Consider the following 13,188-nt stretch of genomic DNA (forward strand, 5'->3'; position numbering starts at 1 on the left):
CCCCATAGAAATTCTTACTCTCTTCTGTTTTCAGTCTTTACCTTTTCATTGAATTTTCTCCTTTTAAAATGACTGTGAGCTATTGCCATTTCTTCTCTTCTCTTCCCTCTCACCCCCTCCAGCTGCAGGTTATTGAATTTGAATTATTGTTTTTTGTCCACTTGAAGACTAGGTTTGACACCAATGCTCCCTTCATCATGGGCTCTGGTTAATGATGGCACTCTTGTCTTGTATTAAATCATGCGTAATAGCTGGTCACCGCTCTCTATATAAAGGATGCCACCCAAGGCCCCTGCTCAACCCTATTATCCTGCTCTGGGATATACAATTCCTCAATGTCACTGCTTCCTGCCATTGCATCAAATTGCCTACTAATGTAATGTAGTGTAGTCATCAGTTTTTAACTAACCTGTTAATACAGATAGATCTGTTGTTACACTTCTTTGATTTGACATGCGTTGACGAATATCAGGATTTTGATCCAACAGCACCATAGTAGCTTGTTGCCATTCACAAGGCCACTGCAGATGATCATCATTTACTCCAGAGATTAAGTGCAAATATATTGCTAAGTTAAATGGGTTGCTACTGGTACCATTCACATACAAGCCAACCTGAAAAGCATATCCTTTACTAGAGTAAAAAGGAGGACTGTATATTTTATTTTGTGCAGGACTTGTATTGAGGAGATGTGTGAAATTTCTTATATGCCAGACATGATGGGGACACTGTGTTTCTGAAAGGTTAATGTCATCAATAGAAAGGCCACCATTTGATGAACCATTTCCTTTTATGCCTTCAAATACAATCCTGAATTTACTTGTGGCGTTCAAAGGAACATGGTAAAGCTGCCAATAATCCAGAGGTGAACCTGAAAAAGAATTGTGGGGTTTTCAAAGATGGCAAACAAAGCAGTCAAATACTGTACAGTATTCAGGATCTGTTACAACATTACACAAAAATTTATTAATTCCACTAGAGTTGAGTTTGTGTCAATATCTCTCTTATAAACACTGCTTTTCACGGAATTTAAATATGCATGCAGGAGCACATTCTTTTCCCTTCTAATTTTCTAACGTATGTTTAGTTGTTTAACATGCATAATATTTACTGAATTTAATAGTGGAAAAAAGTTATTGTTCTTAGAGATTTATTTTTTTTGATTATGTATTTTCAAAAGAATTTGACAGTGAGCTAATCCAAATGTTGTGAGAACTGGACGTGCACAAAAAACAGACTAGTATCTCAGTAACAATCCCCTCCTAACCAAAACAGTCCACTGCTCACCTCTACCAGCACCAAAACACAGCCCATGCACATAAATAGTTACATATCAAAAGAACAGAAAAGGATGGATTGATTTTAAATCAGAGCTACTTAAATTACCAATTTTAATTACGATATAAATCAGCAAGCAAGAAACCTTGATTTATATTCATTTTATTTGTGTTTTGCCATTGTACCATTTAGTTATTTTCCTGAAGAAAGACTGATTCTCATTGGTTGGTAACCATTAAAACATGCTGATTAGCAACTAAATATAACTTTTGCATTAAATTTGGTGCTTCTTTTTGCTAACCAGGAGAATACGCTCTATCTGTACATATTTATTTAAGCAGTTATATAGCTTAATATATACGTATTCAGATTCTTAATTTTTACATTTTTATATTAGAAAATGGTGAATGATGTAGTTCTTGTTTACTAGATTAATTTTTACTTGTGATTTGTGTCAAGCTCTATTTGTATGGAAATTCAAATCAATTAAAATGTACAAGAAAAGTATTTTAATTGTTTTATTAAATAAAACTACCTTAAATATTCTAGATACATAAGGAAAAAAAATTTATTGAACATTTTCTATTGAAAACTACCTGATTTATGAAGCAAAGGAAATATTATCTGTATTTAGTGAATTGAATAAATTATTTCCTATCACCATGTTCTCCAGGATTTTGGAACTAGCAGATCTCATCCTCTCACACCTATTTTCTTGGCTGCCAACTGGTTTCTTAATTTTGAATTAATTAATCATTGAACTGAACTAGTTGAATAAACTGAAATGCAGAAAATATTCTCTGCAGCTGCAGAAGAGACTACTGCTATCAAAATCTGGCTTAGCATGTCAATAAACTCTGGTTCCAGGTGCTTAGCCAGTGACTTCCACCATTTCAGTGGTTTGACTTCCTTTAAAACTTGGCAGCAAATGTGTACTGCTTAAAGTTTTTTTTTTAATTTAGTTTAAATGATTAATAGATAATAAATTTAGGTTAATATAGGTTTTCAATATCAAATTTAAATAGCTTTATTTTAAAAAAACTCTGTACTTAATTTAAATTAAAAAAAAAATCTGATGTAAATATTTTTTAAAAAGTCATTGACTTATCCACCCTGTCCTGCAACCAAATATCCTGAGACAGATTTCAAGAAGTAGGCTGAAGTATAGAGAGAGTAAACTTGCTCTCAGGATAGGTTTAGTGAGAATTAGGGGTTTCCTTTAGATTAACCTGAGGTCTACACCGGCCCTGAGAAGCCCTGATACCTGTCTGTATGAGAGGAATCTGATAGTGTACAGGGATGCCAAAAACACCAGAGCAACCGGCTGGTGAAGTTCATGGGGCAATCAAGCACGCAGGAAAAAAAGGCTTAGAGGACTTGATATTTGCTACAGGGAAGACCTTGCAAGCAAACAGGTCTAATTAGATGTAGGCTATGTCTACACTATGGAGACTATACCCACATAGCCATGTCAGCATAGCTATGCTGGCATAACCCTGTAGTCGGAGCCTACATCAACAGGTTTTTTCCATTAGTGTGGGAATACTGCCTGCCCAAATGATTGATAGCTACTATTCTTTCCTCAACATAGCTGCATCTACACTGAGGGGATTTGGGGGCGCGGTTAGATCAGCATAGCTATGTCTTTGGAGGTTTGGTGTTTTTCACACCCTTGGCCATCATAGCTATATTGACTAACTTTTAAGTGTAGAACAAGCCTTCGTCATAAAGGGGAACAAGTCTATTTATTATTAGTAGTATTGATTATTCTTCAGTCTAAAAGAGTGAGCATATGAATAACTGGGTACTGTATGTATAATTATTATGCATTTGCTTTTTCTAATGAGATCTGCTCTGACTTACTAAAAATGACAAAAGATCTTGTGCCTGATCCAAAACCCGATGAATCAATTAAAAAACTTCTGTAGATTTCAATGCATTTTAATTAGTCCTTATCTGGGAAATACACTATTGTAGACTGGTCCTGTAAACCTGGAGATTGGTGAGGGTTTTTTTTTTTAATCAGTTTTAAAAAGTGTATTATATTTTCAAAAAAGAGGGAGAAAAGAAACAGGAAGGAAACTAGCATATAGAGTAAATTTTTCAAAACGGCCCAAGTGACTAAACCCTGTTGATTTCCAGTAGGAGTTAGGTGTCTAATAAGGTATGTCTTCACTACCTGCCGGATCGGCGGGCAGTGATCAATCCAGCGGGGATCGATTTATCGCATCTAGCCTAGACTAGACGCGATAAATCGACCTCCGAGCACTATCCCGTCGACTCCTGTACTCCAGTGCCGCGAGAGGTGCAGCCAGAGTCGACGGGGGAGTGGCAGCAGTTGACTCATCGTGGTGGAAACACCACGATAAGTCGATCTAAGTACATCTACTTCAGCTATGTTATTCACGTAGCTGAAGTTGCATAACTTAGATCGCTCCCCCCTACCCCCTGTGTAGACCAGGACTAAGTCACTTAAACCTATTTACAGTTGAAAGCTCACAGAATATATCATGCTACATGTCAACTGCAAATTATGATATGTTATTCACATACATCTGTGAAGTGAGTCCAAATACTGTTAAATAAATGTCTGGAAATATTTTTTTTCCAATTTGATAAGATACCTCAGACCAGGGCATTGGGCTAATCTTTTAGATTCACTCCAACTTTTCCACTTTTGTAATATTAATATCTTAACTATTAATTTGCTCTGCAACTTTTTATGTTGTCAAAGACACATCTACCTACAATTTTAGATCAGCTACCATGAATGCTTGTGGATATTTCACTACGTTAGGTGAGAGAACCATACTGATGATAAGTGCAAGTCAGTTGTAGTAACTGACTAAGTTACTGGAAAATGACTGGCTGAGGTTGCATCTCAGAATGTCTCCTCAGCCAATAGAATCACTGCAGTAGCAAGAGAGAAGAAAGCAAACAACGAAACTACAGAGGACAGGAGTTAGAAGATGAACAATGATAAAGGAAAAACGCCACTTCACTATACTATGCTTTTCACTCCCAGTTGTCTGTTAAGCATATTGAATATATATCCAACCAGAAGGCACACATTTAAAAAGCAAATTTATTTCATACCTTGTATCCTTTCAACGAGTCTTAAAGTACTATTGGAGCTGGCTAAAGCATACTCCCTGACTAAGATGTTCAGCTTATCACTTTCATGACCACTGTTGTAATAATAGAATTGTAAGCACTGAAATCCTCTTTTGGGATATAGAATGCGGCTCTCCAGAGTAGCTGTGTTTCCCACGCTGCCAGCACTGGTGTTAAAATGCATGAAGTACCCAGTATCTGTGAAAAGGGCATGGGAAATACAAAAGAAAAAGAAAGCATACTTTTCTGGTTACATTTTTATTAATATTATTTAACATCACGTTCTGATAATGCCTAGGGGACTCAGGCAGCTTGGGGCCCCATTGTGTTAGGCCCTGTATAAATGTAGTAAATGATGGTCCCTACCCCAAAGGCCTTAAAGTCTCTAGGGATAGAGTACTGGAGTAAAGAGAATTTTTCTCTTTTGCTAGGTTTCAGAGTAGCAGCCGTGTTAGTCTGTATTCGCAAAAAGAAAAGGAGTACTTCTGGCACCTTAGAGACTAACCAATTTATTTGAGCATAAGCTTTCGATGAAGTGAGCTGTAGCTCACGAAAGCTTATGCTCAAATAAATTGGTTAGTCTCTAAGGTGCCACAAGTACTCCTTTTCTCTTTTGCTAGCTATTTTCCCCATTTGCCTGTCTCTTATTATCTATGTTCCAAAGCATAGGCTCTTCTGGTCTAGCCACTGAGGGACATAGGACTCAGGAATGGAATTACCATGAAACCGTTTGGTGGCATGGGGACCCCAATGACTGGGGGGCCCCCAAAATGCAGGACAAATCTCATCTGACAACTTGCCCCCGAGTCCTGGCCGGCGGCACAGCAAGGCTCAGGGAGGCAGGCTGCCTGCATGCTGTGGCCCATGGCCCCACACTGCTCCTGGAAGCAAATGGCTGCTGGCATGTCTCTGTGCACCCTTGGCAAGGGGGTAGGTGGCTCCGTACACTGCCCTCGCCCTGGGTGGCCCAAGGAAACCCACTGCCCCCCTCCCCACAAGAGGCATGCAGAGACGTTCCAGCAGCAGGGCTAAGGCAGCTCCCTGCCTGCTCTGCCTCCCTCCCTCCCTTCGCGCCACACCGCTCCTGGAAGCTGCCTGCATGTCCCTGTGGTGCCCTGAGCGCTGACTCTGCAGCTCTCATTGTCTGGGAACTGCACCTGCAGAGACCCCCCTCCCCACCACCCTCCACCTAGGAGGTGCTGCCGGAGGGGTGTGTGTGCCAGTCGCTTTGGGAGCCACACTGCCTGAGGTAAGCCCCACCCCCTACACCCTAACCCTCTGCCCCAGCCCAGAGCCTGCACTCTGCACCCAAACTTCCTTCCAGAGCCCAACCCCTCTCCCCTCCTGCACCCAAAGCCCCTGCCCCAGCCCAGAGCCTGCACCCAAACTTCCTCCCAGAGCCCGCCCCCCCACCTCAACCCCCTGCCCCAGCCAAACCCAGCACCCAAATTCCCTCCCAAAGCCCAACCCCGAACCTCCTCCTTTATCCAAACCCCCTGCCCCAATCAAGATAGCTCGCTTTATTTTCATTTACTTCCCATTGCTTATAATATAGGAGGAGGATGAAGAAAAAAAGAATGAAAAACTGGGGGGAGATGAGAGAATGTTCTTTTTCTTTGCTGGGTCCTGAGGGGGGTCCCCGAAAATGAAGCTGTGCACAGGGCCCCACTAACTCTAAATCCACCACTGATAGGACTGCAAGGGACCTCCTGATCTCTGAGTCTAGTCCCCTGCTATCTCAGGCAACCCCATCATAGAATCCCATTAATAAACTATCAAGCTCTATCTTGAAACTAGTCAAGTTGTTTGTCCCAATGTCTCCTTTCCAGATGGCCCATTATTTGCTTGCACATACTGCCTGGAGTTTTGGACCAAAACTCATGATGGTTGAACCAAAACTCATGATGTTTGTTTTGGCAGGCTCAAAACAATCAGTTTGTATTCCCAATGAACTGTTTTCCCAGCCCAAATAATATATATTCTCAAATCCCAACCCTTTCCAAAATTACTACTGAACAGTTAATCACAAACAAGAATTTATGGTTATAGCAGAAATATTTTTCATATCTCTGAACTACCATGGTTGTAAATCTTTTTTTAAGCCAGTCAATACATCTTGTGTAGTTCTTTTGTTTTATTATTATACCAAAGGCCAGAAAACAGAGGAAAGAGATTAGAACTTTCAACCTACAGCAAATATCTACAGCAAAAATGGCATGTGTCCCTGATAATTTTATGCTGCTTGGTTAAAAATTTATCCTCAGGTACCCTCTGAAGAAGATCAAAGTCACAATTCTGCCATAGCAGAAAACATTTTCAAAAGAGATAAGAATTCCTTTACATTACCTTTGCAGTCTCCCATATTGGTATGATCAGTATGTGGGCCGGCAGGTACCTGAGACACACGCTGCCAGTCACTGTTATCTTCTGAACTTTGAATCATGCCGCACACATTTTCAAGTTCAAAACTGCATGTGTCCATAAAGCTTAGTGAGGAGGCTGTAAGATACAAAAGGAAGAAAGTGGTACGTCTGAATTCTAGTCTTCCAAAGCTGGTGTAAGAGAGAATACTAAGACATTAGGCTCCTATGGAATCCTATGCATCCACCAATCCCATCAAAGTCAACATGAGTTGCGTGTTTAGCACTTCACATGATTGGGCCTTTAATTACCTGCGACAGACTGGAGTGGGATTGACAAATGCAAAGTTTGGGTTCTTTTTCAGCAATAGTGAACATCAAGTGACACCATCGCACCTGAGAGATCCATTAATCATCTTCTGCATCTCTAAGTGTTGTATTGATATTGTGCAATAGACAGTTGTTTATAAAAATGATAGCCCAGATCCTCCAGTCCTTACTCAATCAAAATGATGATAGGACTCTCCTTCCCCTTCAGATCTCCGTCGCCTCCAGTTATCCCAGGCATGGCCACCGGTTTTACCAAAATTTCCCTGACGACTTGGTTAGACTACTAATTTTGGAATATCAGTTGAATGTAACACTGAAGACCAGTAAAGAGGACATGATTTAGCTGGAATTTTTTAAACACAAAAACCTGTTTGCATTTGAAACCTATGATTACATCAGCCCGTGGAAATTTTGAACATTTTGTCTGTCTCATATAAAAATAAACTAAAACCATACTGAATGAATGCACAACACGTAGTTTAATAATAAATATTAAGCAGACTGTAAGGGAAAGTACAGGCCAGATTTAGGTCTCTGTCTAAGCTAGGAGAGAGACTGGTTGAAAACCTGACCCCGATGAAATCAATAGCAGAACACACATTGACTTCAATAGGCCTATGATTTCTCCCATTGAGTGGATGTGACTGGAGGTAAGGATAAGAGATATAGAATGGGACATGTGTAGTGAGGAAATAATAAAATGTGCGGAAAAGACAAAGAAAGTGGTTGTATACAATTTACAAAAGGGGGAACAGTCAGAGTTGCAAGAGATAAGGGGAGGACCCAACTATGACCCCAATTCAACAAAGCATGTAAGGACACCCTTAATTTTAAGCACATATGTACATCCCACTGAGCTCAAGTGCTTCATGTGCCTAAAGTTATGCATGTGTTTACGTGTGTTGCTGAACTGGGGCCTAAGCAAGCAAAGAGATTTTTACTAGGATCTTGTAGAATTTTAATGTTCATAGTTATTGTAAAATGTTTTTTGAAACCATAATTGTTTTTATAAACATCATGTCTATTGAGGCATGATTTGCTTGTTGTGGTGGTGAGGTTACCATAAAAGTTATGATCTGCATGCCAGTGTATACCTATCTGAACTGGTTTAGCCAATCACAATTACAGATTTTTAATCCCCTTTGATAATGAAACCATATACTATAATTCTCCCTCCCTTGTTTTCATTCATCTTCTTGAATTACATGGCCTATATGCAGAGGTACTGGTCTCACACTATCACCATACTGTATATAGACTGGATTTAGAAGGGATTTTAAAAAAAACAAACACATTTTCTTCAGAGAAACACCCCACAGTGTAATTTGATGACACACACCCTATATCTCCCAAATTGTGAGAGGTAAGGGTGCAGCCAGTGCAGATATAATAGAGACAGCAGAGATGTCAATTTTTCTATAGTGTCTACTGCAACTGCTGGGGAATCAAAAATTTTGTACAGCAAAGCATGTCTTAAAACAAGCACCCAAGGGATGAATACAAATCAGCTGCCTAGTAAAGGTGTTCTTTAACTAAAGGTCAAATAAAATTGCAGAGGGAGCTTTGCATTGCCTCTGCACAGCAGGACTCCCGGAGGAGTGGTCTGTTATTTCTAGCTGTCTTAATTGCACTGATATTTCTAGTGCTCTTAACATATCCATTTTTCTAAACCGTTGGCTTCTCTTTTACTTGTGCTAGGTGAGTCCCATATGGGTAAATTTTTCTTGATTTCTTCCATATAATGAACAGAAAGTGCAACAATGATTCAAGAGAACTTGAAAAACTTACTGCAGTTGTATAGGCGATTTAGCTTCTGGAGATCATAATCACTGAAATCCATTCGTTGCCCAATCACATCCATGAATTCTGGTATGTTAGTTACTATGGTTGGTTCAGTTCCATTCATGAATGACGTTTTACTATAGTGCATCACAGAAGTGTAATCGTAAGGAACGTTCAGGGCACTTGATGTTTTATCATCGTATGTATTGAAATTGTGTTCTTTACCTAATGAAGAAAAAGAAGGGAGAGGTAATTGATCAATCAGGCTATAAAAGTTACCTAAAATGCATATGTGTACAGTCTGCTTTTACATTAAAAAACCTGTGTAATTTAAGAGTTCTAGGACTGAGTCATAGGTTTTTAAGGGCAAAAGGGAGCACTATGATTATTTAGTCTGCCCTGCTGCATAAGACTGCCCATAGAATTTTATCGCACGCTTCCTGCATCAAACCCATAACTTCTCGTTAAACTATAGCATATCTTTTGGACCTCCAGTCTTGATTTCAAGACTTCAGGTTATGAAGACTCCACTACATTCCTAGATAAGTTGTTTATTTATTATCATTTAAAAAAAAAACAACTTATTTCTGGCCTGAAATGTTTGTAGCTTCAGCTTCTGACCATTGAAACTTTTGACTTTGGATGGTTTAATATAAAACTTTTTGATGTAACTCCCAGTTCGTATGTTGCACCAATAGCATACATCAGGTTGTCTGTTCTGTTTTCAGTTTGCCTTGTGTGAACACATGATGGTAATTTGCTGTGAACTGAGGAAATAGCATTCTTGGGGTAGAGATAGGCCATGGTGCTTTGCTTCACAGCGGGCAGGAATTGGGTACATTGTTGCAGGCATGACTGGGGCTGGCTCTTCACCTGGCTGGCATCAAGGTCCTAGATCCTCAAAAGATCCTGGCTTCCAGGGGACAGCTCCTCTCTAGCATAGGCGCCAACTCCGTGAGTGCTCCAGGACTGCAGGGCCCCTGGGAAAAAAAATAGTGGGTGCTCAGCACCCACCGGCAGCCCTGCCAATCAGCTCCTCCCCCCCTAGATACTAGACACTGGAGAGCAGACGTGCCAACTTTCTGAGTTTCCCGGGGGGTGCTCGACACCCGCTCTGCCCCAGGCCTATTCCAGTTGTCAACATCCTTTTGGAAGTGTGGACACCAGAACTGGACACAGTATTCACGTAACTGTCTCAGTACTGCTCTATGCAATGGTAATAATGCCACCCTATTTCTGCTTGATGTACCCTTATGTTTCGTGCCTGGTTATTTCACTTAGCAGTACATAATCTAATAAACCAGGGGTGGCCGAACTGTGGCTCCGGAGCCACATGCGGCTCTTCAGAAGTTAATATGCGGCTCCTTGTATAGGCACCGACTCCGGGGCTGGAGCTACAGATGCCAACTTTCCAATGTGCCGGAGGGTGCTCACTGCTCAACCCCTGGCCCTGCCCCCACTCCATCCCTTCCCATGCCCTCCCCTGAGCCTGCAGTGCCCTCGCTCCTCCCCCCACCCCTGAGCCTCCTCCATGCCATGAAACAGCTGATCGGGAGGGGGAGGGGCTGATCAGTGGGGCTGCTGGTGGGTGGGAGGCGCTGGGAGCGGGGGGAGAGGGGGAGCTCATGGGGGGCTGCTGACGTATTACTGTGGCTCTTTGGCAATGTACATTGGTAAATTCTGGCTCCTTCTCAGGCTCAGGTTGGCCACCCCTGTGATAAACCATTTAGAGCAACCCTCAGTTAACCCTCAGGACTTTTTTTTAAAAAATCATCTGTTTGAAGCGAAGTTTTTAAATTTTAAAAATGTTTTTAAATTATTTTATTAGTCTAAAAAAAGAGCATCCATGTTCTAGCTTTGTGGAAACATATGCAGTGTTGTTGTGACTGTGTTGGAGCCAGGATATTAGAGAGATAAGGTGAATGAGATATTATCTTTTATTGGACTAACTTCTGTCTCTCTCACCAACAGAGGATGGTCCAATAAAAGATACTACCTCACCTACTTTGTCTCTGGAAATATATTAGCATTTAAAAAATGTTAACAGCAGTGTTACCTGCTGATAAAGCATCAGCAAAAAAGAATTAAATATCAATCCAAAAACCAGATGCAGTTTAAATTAAGTCATTCTCTGCAATATATTCTTGCACCTGCAGCTCCTGGCTGATCATCCGTAAATAAAATGTATTTGATCTAATAATTATGTCTTTCGGTGTTGGATTTTGTAGGTGTTCTTGAGTTAGGAAGGAATGGAGTTCATATTCAATACCACAACCTTCATATTGCCTGACAAACACAGAAGATCACAATGAGCTGAAGAAATAGAGATCAATAAGATTCCTGAGACGGCCTCAGTTGTGGACCAAGCTTCTACCCCCCCTTGCCTATAATAGTCCAAGATTGTTGAACTCCCATGCTGCATGGCTCATATTTTTACCCAGGTGACTGTTTAAGGGGGTTGGAAACTTTAGTGGGAAAAGAGTCCCATAGGTTGGGTGGTATCCGTGGGTTGTAGTTTGCTGGGATTTTCCGTGGTTTGCTCCTGGTTTTGATTTGGTTGCACTGGGTTTTTGTTTGTTTTTTAAATAATGTCAAAAGCATCTAGAGAAGTGGGTGGCACCACTGTAAATTACAATAAATGAATCCAATTATTTTACTGTGCTCCAAAGTACTCCCTTACTCTTGGTATTACACCTGGCAGACTGAGGCCCCAATCCTGCATTAAGGCCTCCGGGAAATGCCTTGATACAGATGATAATAAATATTGAGGTCTATGTCCCTTAACATTTACCTCTTTGGCGTGAGTATTGGTTAAAATAAGTAAATTGAGGTGAGGGAATCAAATTTTTAAAATCCTACTGTAGCTGAATGAGATGTTACACAGATTAGTCTTCTCCATTGCCTTAAGTGAAAAGAAAGCAAATGAAAATGGTTTACCAGACTGAATTCTGTCCCACATTATGGAGACATAATCATCCCGGTCGGATCGTGATTGCTCATGCCAGAATCCGAGTGCATGAAGGAACTCATGTTGAATAGTTGCAATCCTGTCGCAGTTGGCTCCAATTGAGAGTTGTTGCTTCCCTTCTTGGCGGTTCCCTACATAGGACCAGCAACTAATAATAAAATAAAATGCAGGACAGATCTGAGAAATACATAACTGATGTCCCCCAATAATATTTGTAATCAGTCTGCTCTGACAGATACAGTTTAAATGTAAGAGGTACAAAGGTTTATGAAATGATGTGTTTGCTACACAGAGAATGCATTTCTTTTTTTCTATAATTTATTCTGGTTTAATATATTTGGAGTTAGTTCTTCAGACTTGTCCCTTCCTCTAATATTCAGTTTAGTGGTTTTCACTGTGTCTGTCTGTCTGGAACTTGCTTTGTTTATATTGGTTTATTTCTTTAACAGGAAAATGTCACAATACTAATGACAGAAAGGGTTGATGGGATTTTCATTGATACTGCAAAAACCCCAGAAATGAGGAGCTACATAAAAATGAGTTGCTTGTGGAAGATGCTGGCATTGACAGCCCTGAAGAATGAAGCCATCTGTATGGCCTTAAAAATAGGGAGACAAGTTGAGTGAGGTAATATCTTTTATTAGATCAACTTCCCTTGGTGAAAGAGACAGACTTTTTGGTTCTGAAGGAACCCAAATATGAAATTGTAGAACTAATTGTGGTATGTAACCTAGCACTTAAATCAGCTTCTATACCAGATGACTAGAGGATAGATAGATGACTAGAGAATAATGCGACACCAATTTTTTAAAAATGGCTTCGGAGGCACTCCTGGCAATTACAGGCTGGGAAGTCTATCTTCAGTACCAGGCAAATTGGTTGAAACTACAGAAAAGAACAGAATTGTGTTCAACACATTGTGTTCCACACAGCTTTTGTAAAGGGGAATCATGCATCGCCAATTTATTAGAATTATTTGAATGAGTCAACAAACATGTGGACAAGGGTGATCCAGTGAATATAGCGTACTTGGACGGTCAGAAAGCCTTTGACAAAGTCCCTCACTGAAGGCTCTTTTGCAAACTAAACAGTCCTGGGATAAGAGGGTAGGTCCTCTCATGGATCAGTAATGGATTAAAGCATAGGAAACAAAAGGTCAGAATAAATGGTCAAATGGAGTTAGCATGCTACCTACCTCTCTCAGAATGGAGAGAGGTAGGTAGCATGTTTGCCAGGGATCTGTATTGGAACCAGTGCTGTTCAATGTATTCATAAATGATCTGGAAAAAAAGTGGAAACAGCAACATGGCAAAGTTTGCAGATGATACCAAATTACTGAATATAGTCCAAAGCTGA

General features: G+C 40.5%; 1 protein-coding gene across 1 annotated transcript in view; it reads right to left on the reverse strand.

Annotated features, from left to right (window-relative positions):
* LOC144261129 (E3 ubiquitin-protein ligase RNF138-like) overlaps positions 1-13,188 on the reverse strand; it is a 66,819-nt gene that overhangs the window by 6,637 nt on the left and 46,994 nt on the right. Inside the window, exons 12-16 of the mRNA XM_077810319.1 lie at positions 11,802-11,980; positions 8,871-9,089; positions 6,739-6,891; positions 4,375-4,590; positions 410-871 (exon numbers count right to left, since the gene is read on the reverse strand). Of these exons, the coding sequence (XP_077666445.1) occupies positions 410-871; positions 4,375-4,590; positions 6,739-6,891; positions 8,871-9,089; positions 11,802-11,980 (1,229 nt within the window). The remainder of the gene's footprint in view (positions 1-409; positions 872-4,374; positions 4,591-6,738; positions 6,892-8,870; positions 9,090-11,801; positions 11,981-13,188) is intronic.

The sequence above is a fragment of the Eretmochelys imbricata genome, chromosome 2 (assembly GCF_965152235.1).
Source record: "Eretmochelys imbricata isolate rEreImb1 chromosome 2, rEreImb1.hap1, whole genome shotgun sequence".
In the NCBI taxonomy this organism is placed as follows: domain Eukaryota; kingdom Metazoa; phylum Chordata; order Testudines; family Cheloniidae; genus Eretmochelys; species Eretmochelys imbricata.